This window comes from Megalobrama amblycephala, linkage group LG3 (genome assembly GCF_018812025.1).
Source record: "Megalobrama amblycephala isolate DHTTF-2021 linkage group LG3, ASM1881202v1, whole genome shotgun sequence".
In the NCBI taxonomy this organism is placed as follows: domain Eukaryota; kingdom Metazoa; phylum Chordata; class Actinopteri; order Cypriniformes; family Xenocyprididae; genus Megalobrama; species Megalobrama amblycephala.
Window position 1 is genome coordinate 26,459,996 of NC_063046.1, and position 13,827 is coordinate 26,473,822.

Genomic DNA, 13,827 nt, shown 5'->3' on the forward strand with positions numbered 1-13,827 from the left:
TATTTGCGAGCTTTTGCGAGGATTCCTTTATCCAGGGTTTAGAATGACCCAGGGTTAACTATTTCAGGTGTGAAAAGCCCTATTGACTCTGAGGCCATTCACAACAATATTCGAGTGTATATAGATTAAAAGTAACTTAAATAATTATAAATACAATATAAATACATTTTTACACTTTAGAATTCCTGAAATTTTTAGAGCGAAATAAAGGGGTCATGAACTGCATTTTTAAATTTTATAATCTTCTCTGAGGTCCACTTGTAATGTTATCAAGATTTTTACATAAAAAACATCCTAATTTAGAAGTAATAAGCTATTTTCTATCCTGTTTTTGACCCTCTCTTTTGACCACTTCATTTTGATGGGTGTGACACATTCAAGACTTGGAAGTAAATGCCCACTGCTATGATTGGGTAACAGTTTTGCAAAGTAAAATAAGTAAGTACTTGGAGTTACCACAGTTACAATTGACAAAGGATACATTTTTAGGTGTAAACGGAATTATGAATGAATGTACCATTGTTTGTCACGCTGTCGTTCTTATAGGATATTCATAGTTCATCCTTTTTGATAAAGTGAAAAACGTATACATTGTCATTTGCAGTGTCATGTTTTTAATTAAATGAGGCGTTAACACAATGATGTGTTGTGATGTCTTACTGATGACAAACAAATGTCGCTCATTGAATCTTTTATTCAGAATTACTGCGAATGGCTTTGATCAAAAGAATAACAAAAACAGCATTCTCTCTGTTCTTTCTTCTTTATCCTGTAATCCAACACATTAACCCCATAAACGCCAAAGCAAAGGAAAGAGCAGTAAATCACTCACAACTATTCAGTTTGACTGCGGCGCTACAGTATAAATACTCAGATCGTTCGATATGTACTGTAACAGTAGCAATAGTGACACATGATAAAAACACTGTTAAGGTCAATTCACAATGCACAGACAAACGCCAACAAACACATTTGTTGGGTTTTGTGAAATCGGTGCGTCACCCATCGGCGTCTTTTGGCATTGTTCAATCAGTGTTTGTTGCTGTCTGTTGGGGCAGTGTGAACATGACAGTTATTTTTCATAAAATTCTAAATCCAACGGCCAACTTGTTTGTTGGAGTTTGTTGCCCTTTGTCTATGCGGTGTGAATTGGCCTTTACTCAGACTTGTGTTTTGTGACATTACTGTCAGATCCAATGTAGTTGGCACTGCATCATCTTTTATTTTTAGTCTTTCTGAAAAGCTTGCGTCGAACTGTGACTTGTTTAAAAACGAATCTGCAGTAAACTTAAATTACAAACGAAGTCTTACTGAAGCAGTCTGACTGGAACTTAAAAATAAAGTTCATCCATGCTTTTTTATTGTTATAAATCACAAGAAGGGCAATGCAAAGACTGTTTTTCACAAATTGGAACTTCAAATCGCCTTGTAAAGCCCCGGGTATACGTCGGCCGTCCGCGTTCGTGCACCGTCCGCATGACGTAATTTTCGTCATGGGGAGGGCTCATGGCCGGCCACACACCCTGGCCGCGTGCAACCCAAATTTCGAGACCGCGTGGACAGTCCGCGTGCAACAGCGCATGCGCAATCAGTATAGAAGAGTCCGCTAGGTGGCAATACCCACAGTATTGAGCACAGTGTTCAGACGTCGAAGAAGAGTGTGAAAAGACCGGTTTAAAAACAACACGCTTGAAAAAACAGAAAAACACGACAATGGACGGCGAACTTGACCAGCGTTTGTGCGAAGAGATTAGAAAGTACCCACATGTGTACAATTCATGTTTTAAAGAGTACAAAGACGTGTTTAGGGCAGCAAATTCATGGAGGGAGATAAGTAAAAATATTGGAAAAGACTACTTTTCTTCTCCGATCATGCCCAGAGAATGTCCCGTTGATGACATGTCTCAGTGCTGCTCTCCGATGTCTGGTAGAGCATAGAAAAAAAACTGTACTGCGCATGTGTCGAAACCAGGTCATCCGCGCGCATCCGTGGTGTAGTATACTTTGAAAGTTTCGCGGACGCGACGTGTCCGGGTGCGGAAAGTGAAGTATACCCGGGGCTTAATCCTCAAAGGCATCTCTATAGCTTTGTTGCTAGAGTGATCCTGTGTTTGTGTCTGTCTCATATTTACAACTACATGACAAGTGTGAATCGGTGGGCGGGGCTAAAGAAGCAATGATGTAGAAGTAGCTTTTGATCTTCTGCAGAGGCGGTCTTTCATCGCACTATGATGTAATAATGTGACAACATCTAAAACGAGTCATTTTCTGAGCTTGGTTTCAATAAAAGCTGAAACTGAAATCTGAAACTTAAGCCTCGCACACACTTAATGATTGTGAGGCCAATTATGAATGTAAATTGATACTTATGACTGATTGCGCTCAAACGCGTCCAGTCAGAGCCAGTTGCGTTCAGTCTGCGATTACAGTCGGTGTTCAAATGTGTAAGTATTTAAATCTGCTTCAGTTGCAGGAAACAATCGCTGTATGTTGAGCACAGTCACAGAATGTTTTAGCTAGTCGTTAAATATGTGCCCGGCTTTACAGGATATTTTTATAGGACAATAACCTCTTATGTGTCAAAAGATCAAGGCAAATTTGATTCCTGACTCCTTTAAAAAAGAAATATCTTGAATTTGTATTTGTTTTAGCTTATTTTAAAGCTTGTTTTAGCTTATTTTAAGTCATCTTGAAGATGCCTTGGAAGTTTGCTGAGGGCCTCTAGTGGGTCCCAGCCCCCTGGCTGAGAACCAATGCTCTAAAACCAGCCTAAGAGACCTGCTAGGACCAGAAAACCAGATTAGGTTTTATTCTGCTATCTAGCTATAGGGTGTTTCCAGACGTTTGGGGAGTACTGTGGACAGGGGTGTTTCTGGGCCTCCTGGTCCGCACCAGAGCTCTTTGAATAATCCTAATCTTCCTCCTCTTTATGGCGCCCCTGACTGCAGATCTACATAAGTATAATGTGATACCACTTCACATTGGCACAGGATGCATGTTAAAAAAAATTGTAAGTAAATAAAAAAATAAAAATGCTATCAAATATCTGTTAAGTATGGGGGTGTAATGGTACATGTCCCAAACTGTCATGGTAGGGACGTCACGTTCGGTGCATACAGTAAGACGACGAATACAGTCAGTCACGTGCGATTCACTCTCCAATCCAGAAGGGGGTGCGCACAGTCGTACGACGCTGTTTGCTAACCACCGCAACAGGAAAAAGCTCAGAAGAAGAACAGACGATCTATGCGTAGATATGTTTACATGTAATGTCTCAACCAGTGTTTCATGGAAAGACATCAGTAAAACAGCTTGAGAATAATATCTCACGTAACATTACATTTACCTCAGGCAAGTCATTTACTGTCCACAGCATATTAGTTCACTAGAGAAATTAACTCTGGAGGGGAGCATTTCACTAAATGTGTGCATTATATTAGCTAATATACTCGTTATATTTACTTTAACAGTTAGTAATCTCTTAATTATTTAATGTTTAAATAAATTTGTCATGAAAACAAGTTATGACAGTAACTGTGTAAATGATCATATTTCGAAAATGAATCTGAGAAAAATAATTGAAAAATAATTTTATAATTAAATTTAGAAGTTAATGCAAAACCTGCCTTATGTGCAATTTGCGTGTTTTTTTTTTTATAATAACTTTTAATAAATAGCAAATTAATTTAATAGTTTGGGCTCTGTTGTTAATTGTAACCTTTAATATTACAGTAATGTGCAGGAAAGGGCTCCCTGTGTATAGTTTGCATTAGCTGAGATATATTTTTTTATCCTTAAGAAAATGTTAATTATAATATAATTTCTTTCAATTATAATTGAGACACAATTTGTGCAATAAACCAATGTTTAATAAAAAAGAAGGGGAAAAAATAAACAATTTTATGTTTAGTTTTCTCCTCCTGCTGTTCTGAACCTATATCGAACCGTGACTTCAAAACCGAGGTACGTACTGAACCATCATGTTTATCAAAATGATCTATTTTTCCATTATTTAGATTTTTTTGACTTTGCCCTACTCACCTGCCCTCAACTACCCAGGTGTATGCAGGGTGTTTATTGGGACATCATCTTTTTTGTCTTTTCATTCTTTTAAGAGTGCTTGTGTGTGTTCATGTATTCAAAGGCATTATGGTGGTTCTGGTGGTGCTCTGAGTGCGCATGTGTGCAAGGAGTGAAGAGCTGTTCTGGTTTTGGCATGTTCTCAAAGCCATCTGCTGTGGGTGCCTGATTATGCGCGCTGAAAACCATAATTGCTCTCTGCTCAGGGAAGCTCTTCCCAATACACGACCTTCATTGGAGTTGACACTGCATTAAAATAACATGCTGGCTCCATATCTCTCTTCCTCAGCCCTGCAATTATATATTTGACAAAAGGGAAGAGAGAGGCTGAAGGAAGGTTTAGAGAGGGAGTATTTTGGCTCTTTGTCTTCTTGATGACTGCTTGATGGGGCATGAGCTTTCCTGATGCACATGTTCAGGTGACAATTAGCATTACTCACTTATTCAGCTATTAAAAGGTCAGGAAGTGGCCCTTTCTCCTCCGCTTGTCTGAGAGAAGCAACGCAGCCTGGTTTTTCTCTGCACAACTGACGCTGTGATCTGTGTAGGCTGCAGGTGGTCTATTATCGCATGTTGCTACATTACCAGACTGCAACACAATATTGCTCGCATTTTCTGCGGCTCTCTCCATTTATTGCAGCTTCTTGCAATTCAAATGTAGCACAACTCCCCAAACAAACTGCTTCTAGTCATAGATATGGTTTGAAAGCTGCATTTGTGTAAATGTTTGTGCATGAAATTTCAGGATAAGTATGAGCATATGCCATTGTGAAGCAGTGGAAATGTCAGCCCTGTTGCAGAGATTTGACTTCCACACTCAAGTGACCCCTCATGAAAATGCATGTTCTGGTCGGACGCAGCTCAAAACATCCAGTGTACAAAGCGTTCCTCTCTCTCTCTCTCTATCTCTTTTGTCCCTGCCCTCCATCTTCATTGCCCCCCATGACAGCTTGTAATTGAAGTGGCTTTAGCAGATAAGAGAGGGCAACCTGTAGTGCCTGTGAAAATAGCATTTGGAGAGGACTCAGCAGATCGCTCCATTTCTGTGGACCATTCTATTTGCATCCCAGTGGGAGGGGCACGATATTAGAGGAAGATAAGACGCAGAATTTCCTTTTTGCCTCTGGTTTCTCTCTTCAAGCTGCTCAATGTCGCAGGAAAGACACAGTTAAATGAAGTACTGAGGTGTTCTGTATCATTTGCATGTCTGCATGGGGCAGGAACACACCTTGTCTTCCTGGATGTAGACATCCTCACTTAAAGAAATGCCTGAAGAGACTTGTTAAGACATGATGGCAAGTAAAAATGGTTTTTAGTCATTTCATTTTTTGGGTTTGGTTTGGTTTGTCTTTAGTTTTTCAAGTCTTTTTCATTTCTCAAAAAGACCAAGATGTGGTCCCTTTATAATTTGGTCATAAAATCGGTTGATATTGGACATATGTATTGGTTGATGTTTGATATTTAATTGTGCATGCTTATTTTCTCTGTTTTTATAATTATATACTTTGCCGCTGTAACATCTTAATGTCCAATGAAGATGAAGATGATCCAGAATCAAAATCAAAGATAAATTTGTTAAACAGAATCCCCTCAGGTACATACAAAGGTGAGAGTCTACGAAAGTAGTGCTTAGTACAAACAATACCACACAAATGAATGAACCAAACTGAGGGACTTAAATACACAGGGATAATGAACAGAATACAAACAGGTGTGATTGTTAAACAAGTGGCAGGAAAATGAGAACAAAGGAAACAGGAAAACGTAAGCGAACCATAAGCACTTGAACTTAATTCTTTATAACACTAATGCTTTAATAATACTATTAATTAATGTGATCTTTAGCAAATCTCTAAATGAACGTTTTATAGTGCACACTATAATTTTGTGATGCCTAAAGTCAATTTAAATAATTTAAATGATTTTTTTTTCAATTAATTTAATTATTTAGACAAATTAATATAAATAGCATACATTTTAATATTAGCCATAAATTTAAATATCAGTTATCAGCCATAACATGAAATAAGCATCAATGCTTATGCATTGAGGCATGACTTATTGTATCACCTGAAATTTTAAAGAAGAAAACAGATCTATTCTTCCATATTATTGTACATCCGAGTGGAGCTGGTGATTGAAAAAGGAAAATATGTGTAGAGTGGGGACTTAAAGGGTTAGTTCACCCAAAAATTAAATTTCTTTAAATACTCAACCTCATGTTGTTTCAAACCCACAAGACCTTTGTTCATCTTCAGACCACAAATTAAGATATTTTTGATGAAATCCAAGAGGTTTTTTATCTCCCACAGAAAGCAATAAAATTACTACATTCAAGGTCCAGAGATGTAGTAAAGACATGGTTAAAATAGTCAATGTGATTACAGTGGTTCAACCTTAATGTTATGAAGCGACGAGAATACTTTTGTGCGCAAAAACAAAACAAAAATATCGACTTTATTCGGTGTATTTAGTCTGTGTTCTGACATAGAACATGAAAGCTCTGCAATGTGTCTTCAACGTAAACTGCGTAGGAGAATGACAGGGTAGAGATAACATTTTTTGATAAATTTGTTATTTTTGTTTTGTTTTTGTGCACAAAAGTATTCTCGATTCTTCATAACATTAAGGTTGAACCACTGTAGTCACGTTGACTATTTTAACCATGTCTTTACTACTTCTCTGGACCTTGAATGTGGTAATTTCATTGCTTTCTATGGGAGATTTAAAAAAATAATAATCGGATTTCATAAAAATATCTTAATTGTGTTCTGAAGATGAACGAAGGTCTTAAGGGTGTGGAACGACATGAGGGTGAGTAATTAATGACAGAAATTCCATTTTTGGGTGAACTAACCCTTTAGATCAATCAATTTATTCGGGTTTGTGCAGACAAAATGATGGGAGAAGTCTGGCATGTGTCACCAGAGAGAAGTCATTTCACCGGAAGATCCAGTTATGATAAAAAAAAAAAAAAAAAAAAACACATTTCATGCCAACTTTAATATCCTTATTCAAAACAAAACCATATTACCAATATTTGTCAAGAGTACAGCAGAGCAGGCTCTGGAATTTAATTGAATAAATGGTGTAATATTGATCTGTCTATTGAATAATAAAAGGAGAATATAATTTTGAGGTCTGTATGGAAATGCATCACAGGCAACATGACTGCATCTAATCTTTGACACTGTGGATGTGTGTGGGTCATGTGAATGTCGGCCTGTCAGTATATAGATGCTGTACTATATGTTGCCTTTGGCTCCATCAGTACCTGTGTGTGTACGTATAAACACATGTATATGTGCTAGCTTGTCAGCGCCAGTGAGGTGTGCTTGGAAAGTTGGAGAGCACGTCAAACCGAATGTGTCGGGGAGGAATTCAAGTTGCATTTCTGCAACAACAAATAACACAACACAATACAAAAGTGTCTTGTGGAAAAAAGAGTGTGTGGAAACAATGAAATTTCCATTGGTACTGTGCCTGTGAAAAACAAGTTAAGTTGCATTAAATTGCAGGCGATCTGACAAAGACCATTACTATTACATATCCCCTTAATGGTCAAGGATTTTCGACGGCCCCAGATTGTTGTTGTTCAACATTCACTGCACTTTAAAACATCACACACTTTCTTGATCTGGACAAACTGAGTATCATTAGAAAGATTAAGGACTCCAGCTTTGATATTTGACCACTGTTTATAATGTTCACATAGCTTCACTGAACAACGTCTGTCAGGCCTCTTAGTGTGCCTATTTGGAGAAATATTGATTTATTATGACATGTTTGCAAAATATTTTGTCATACAGAGTATTTCACATTAGGTCCCAAGAATATGCTTTTTTGTTTGTTTGTTTGCTTGCTTGCTAGAAAGACAGATAATAGGTGGATTAATGTAAAGTGGGATGAATGTGGTGTTGATGGGCAAGCCATAATGCCAGAATAGGCTATAATGGCTGAATACAAACAAAAGAATAACTATAAAAGAATAATAAAGAAAGTCTCATTCATGACAGATGTGTGAAAGATTAATTGAGTGAAAACAATACAGCATGAATTGAGCAGTTAGAAGACTGCTGTATGTTTTTACAGGGCAATAACATAATGATTAGCATCTAATCAGCATTCTCTAAAAACTCACATGACATGGTCTACAATATGCTTCGTAAAATGCATAATACCTGAGATATCATCTTCAGATTTGAAATTAAGCATGACCACACTTGTGACTAGACTAATCGTTGATTATTACACTGATTAATCAGTATGCTTTGTTCGATTATTCAACTAGCAATTAAAATATTGAGTTATACTTTAACTAATAAATAAAACAAGGAAATCTCTTCAGCTTTTGAAAGTGTATTTTTTAATGAATTTGTTAAAAAAAATCTGTTAAAATGACTGGTACTGTGTTTTATTATTAAGTCTGGGAACTTTTTAATAAGTAAAAAATATGCAATATGTAATATTGTGCATATTCTTTTGAATGCTCCTCTCTAGATTTTTTTTTTTATATATAACTCAAGTTTATGGTCATTGAATGGCTTTCTTGAGGTAAATGTAACATTTTATGACATATTTGTTTTCAAGCTGTTTTAATGACGTCTTCCTGTGGTAGAAACTCTGATTAAGTGATTACATTAGAGATGGATTCATTTCAGTAAGTTGTGCTGTATCTTTCAACATACTTTTTGATGTTCATTCACGTTTATTTCATGCTGCAATAGCAGAGAGGAAGAGATAATAGGTTAACGTGCCGCTTGACCTGAGGTATTACAGCGATCTGTCACGTCACATTAAAGAGCGGCAAAACCACATGTATTGTTTGAATCCCGCAGTAAAATTGACAGAATTTAAAAGCTGAGATTTTGTTTTATATCAAAAGTAACCTGATCTGTCTTATCTGTTCGTGCATTGTCTGTGTCCTCTTTGCTCTGCGATGTATCTTTCACTGCGTGAGAAAAAGGACATGTGGCGTGAGAACAGTGAGTTTGAATGAGAGTTGGTGGCCCTGCATGACAGCATTTTTTGTAGTTATGCTAAACATTATGTTTATGTTTTATGCTATGTTAAACTCCCATATTTTACGGGTTCGACTTTGTTTGCACTATGCCCTCCGAAGCACCATGTCTTCTTCTATTGGATTCAGTTCGGGAGAGCTGCATTACAGGATTGCGCTACAGCGCCCCACTGGTCAAACTGCATTATTGCAGTCCCTTAAATAGGTCATACAAGATCAAAAGACTATTCGACAACAAAAATATTTGCCAACAATTTTTTATTGTCGACGTTGTCCTACTTGTGGCTTCACTTTAGTTGTGGTTATAAGCTGTTATACGTCATTCACACTAGGGCTGTTACGATATTAGATTTTTCATACCATGGTTATTGTGGCCAAAAGAATTCACAATATCGATATATTGCAATATCTATAGAATCCTTGGGGGGAAAAATGTTTCAGTCTAAATAATTTTTACTTTGTTTATTTAGTTTTTCTCTTTCAGGGTTGCTGCACATTTTTTAAAGTCAGAGGCTTTAAGGCTTTTTAAGACCTGAAGAAATAAAAATGAATACTAGCCTAGTAGCCTATACATTATGGCTGTTACCAATCAAATGAAATCATTATCGACAAAATCCATCTTTGCAATACAGAGGTGACAGAGAATGAGAAGTGGCATTAATATATTTAAACAGCATTTACAATTTGTCTACAAAAATTAAATTTTTGTATATTTAAATATTTAATATTCAATATTTAAATATTGATTTTTTTTTCTAATTTTAATTTTTTAATTAAAATGTACTTTAAATATGAAACTAAACTGCCTTAATGAGTGAGTGAGTGAGTCATTCATTCAACCGATTTGTTCAAATGACTGATTCATTCAGGAAGCAAGCAAGTGACTGTCTTTATTGAATGGGACATTTAATCATTAAACCGATTCATCCTAAACGCGGATTCAGTCAGTATAACAAAAAAATTTCTGTCTGTTGCACGGGGGCTCTGTTCTGCTGTGAAATAAAGAAAAAAAACAATATTAACAATACTGTGTCTAAAATGTAACTCACATTGTTCATTTAACAATAAGTTAAATGAACATTACATTTGTGCTGATTTGGGGGAAACGGCACTCATTTTCTCTTATATGATATAATGACAAAAACTCGTCGGGGCAAAAATGCCCATGTATCTTGAATTTTGAGGGCATGTAACTGCATGCATAGCTACATCACGCTGAATAAGACAAGTAAAGAAAACGTGGTACTTATTAAAAGAATCACCCTTTATTTAAATATATGAACACAGAAAATCGCTGTTAACAGATTAATATAACATTTCCCATTCCATGACTAGTAAAATAATTGCAACTTACTCTCTGTAAAATGGCGTAATCTGCAGGGTGATGGACATGGAGGTGGGTAAAAAGGTTGGTGGTTTTGCCACCCTACGCACTGACTAGAGCTAGGCAATCTTGCAGATGTCTAGGCTGTCTAAGAAGCTGTTTACTTGGAAGCTGAAATACTCCCATTCTGTCGAGTTTACTTTACTTTTTTTGGGTGTGGACAGAGCCTTTCACTCTCCCGCTCGGACGACATGGTTCTTCTTGGAATAACTACGCGTGCTGCGTCTTCTTCTTGTTTGACAGGTGTCAGCGTTAAGGTGCAATACTGCCACCTGAGAGGTCAACCAGGTACTGGCGCTGGAGTATTGTCATGATATCATAAGCGTCCTATTTATTTTAAATATTGTGGTTATCGCCAATACCGGTATATTGTCACACCATAAATTAACACGATAACGATATTTCATGCTTTGAATATCACGATTATCGTCAGTACCGGTATATTGTGACACCCCCAATTCACACAACATTTTTATACATTTAAAAACATTCTTTATTTTTGTTTTTATGTTTGAGCTTATATATCCATATCTCCATATTAATAACAGTCTGAGTAATTCTGAGTCTTGAACTGTAAACTCTCAAGTGTTGGCTTTCTAAATATGTTGGTTATGAGTCTATTCAGAATGACTTATGAGCAGCAACCTTTTTATTTTGGGTATGTCATTTATGCCCCACTTGCCAAAATGGGGGGATGGGGGGGGGGTGACAGGTGAGGGGATATACAATGCTTCTGGAAGAACTAAAATGATCAGACATGCTACAACTGCAAGTCTTGTTCTTTAGTAATCCTGAGCATGAAGGAGCACATGGGCTATTTTTATCACTGACTATGTAATTAAGTCGAGCACTCATGACAGAGTAATCAATGAGTCTGTGACTGGCCTGTGACTCACTGAACATACTTAAATGGACCTGAAATGAGGATGAGTTCACAGGTATGTATCTCAGATCATCATTTGCGCTACAACCCTCAATTACGGCAATGAAAGCCAGCAAATAGTGATGTTGATGTGACTCACCACCATATCATGTAAAAAAAAAAATCCAACTTATAGCAATATATCTTACAAATAGATATCATCTAGACTCTGCTGAGCAGATAACGTAAGGCTTGACAGTGCTCATTCAAAGCCTCCGGCTCTTTTTGTATAGTCTGTGAGATTTAAAGTCCTTCTGAAAAAGAAAGTAATGCCTCCTTATATCTGCCTGGCAATTTTTTTTTTTTTTTACCTCGACTGATTTGCCATTTTGGTTATGACCGATGTGCTTTCTGCAGTTACTAGGGGGAAAACGACACACCTGGAGCTAAAAATACACCCAAGTGACCCTTATAGAACTGGAGAGCCAATTCGCAAGTGCCTCACAGAGGGACCTTGTGCGTGAGTCACTCATACAAGCTGAGAATAGACATCGTTTTTTGCCATCACTGAGACAGGATAATCACTGAGCACACACACACACACACACACGCTCACTCTCCAGGTTTGGCAGTGTGTGTTATTATCAGTCTCGGGCAGCAAGTGTCTGGTGTTGGCTCTATCTGTGACCGCACACAGAGGTATTTCGCCATGGTAAAGTGTGCCATTGTGTGTGTAATGAGTTCTCTGTCTGTCTTTCTCTTATTGTGTCTGTCCTTTCCTCTCCCAATGTATCAAACACCATTGTATTGTGTTTGGTTTAACTCGCTGGCAAGGTTAACGTGCGAGACCCAGCTTCTCCAGCCTGCTATCAAGACCGTGAAGTTACAGAATGTATCAACCTTTGAATGTTTGTGTCTTACAGAAAGCAGATGACCGGGAGAAGAGACAGGAGGCCCATCGCTTCCATTTTGATGCCATGTGAGCATTATGGGTAAACACTGAGAAGATCGGGTCTGCTTTCATTTCAGTGGTTTATTTAATTTAATAATTTATTTTCTTTCTTTTTTTTCACACTGGAGCATTTTTATGCATTTAATAATGTCTGAGGAATCTATCAGAGGAATCTATCAAAATATGAATGGTTTGAACAGTGATGTGCCTCTGTAGATCTGTTGACATCTGAAGAGAAAATGTTTCTGTCAAGTTTGTTTACATGATTCTAAACGCATAATGATGTTTGCACATTGAGAAGAAGTGTTTGGTGCCATTTTCTGTACTTTGTTTTGGCATATAGGCGTTTCCTTGCATTGTTAAAGTAACAGGTAAATGTCAAGTGGGCAGAAACAGAACTGTTTTTGAAGGACTTAATTAGTTGTCTTCCTTTATGTGTATGGAATGGATGTGACTGTGTGATAGTTGTTTCACTTCACTAATTTCCTTTAAAAAAATAAACGCTTTGAATCTAAGCGTTACATAAGGCCCCCGTCAACAAAAGTGTGTTCTGTAAACTAATTTTATTAGGCATTTTGATGTATGGAACCAAAAAAACTGAGTTATTAAAAACTGCATCACTCTATTACAATAAAGTATTGCTTTAGCTATCAACACTCAGTCCCAACCACTTCCAAATGATTCCCCAATGTTTGTTTCAATTTATTAACATGCCATCGGATGTAAACATTCTATAGAAAGTCCCCGACCCTAATTGTCCATAGTCAACATAAAGCAGGTCGCTCTGTTTCTACATGTCTTCATTTTGCATTCTAGTAATTCCTACTGTGTCCGCCTTTCCGATTGTCAGGCACAGTTATCAGTACTTAAACTCTGGGTTGTTTTTCCATTGTCACTGATGCCTTTAGGTATTTTTCCTTGATTTCTAAATGGGTTTATTTATTTCTTCTACCTATTTTTAAAACACTGTATTGTAATTATGTGCTGCTGAAGAATGTTTAGTGTGAAGGGTTTTGTTCTTAGCTGTATATATCTGACAGGTGCTCTGATCAATGTATTAATTTATATGCTAATCTCTTTTACCTTTATGTGGTGGTGTTATGGTGCACTCTATGCACATTAATTAAGCAGTTTCACTTCCAAAGGCAAAATCAGTTGTCAAACCACCAATAATACAGCTGCATACTAGACTTGCATGTTAACTAGCATACAATTCATGCAGATGGTTTTTGCTAATTGTTTCTGGTCAGTCCATATTGGTCCTAACAGGTTGTGCATCTGTGCTCTGTTTTAATTAATTAATCACATGCGTTGAAATGCTGTTTGTCAGTAGATGTTTTTTTTTTTTTTTTTTTTTTTGAATGTTGTATTGAAAAATAAACATGACCAAATTCTTTATTACCTTTATGTGTTCGCCTCAAGTTGTTTTTGGTTTGATACATCTCCAGAAGACACTAGCAGATGATTCAGAAGAGACTACTCATCGGCAATGAATTAATCACGTCTTGTACCCTGAGGGAAAAAACTGC

General features: G+C 37.0%; 1 protein-coding gene across 1 annotated transcript in view; it reads left to right on the top strand.

The window, feature by feature from the left end:
- itfg1 (integrin alpha FG-GAP repeat containing 1) overlaps positions 1-13,699 on the top strand; it is a 167,933-nt gene extending 154,234 nt beyond the window's left edge. Inside the window, exon 18 of the mRNA XM_048184707.1 lies at positions 12,270-13,699. Coding sequence (XP_048040664.1) covers positions 12,270-12,329 — 60 coding nt within the window. The 3' untranslated portion in view covers positions 12,330-13,699. The remainder of the gene's footprint in view (positions 1-12,269) is intronic.
- The last annotated feature ends 128 nt before the right edge of the window (positions 13,700-13,827 follow it).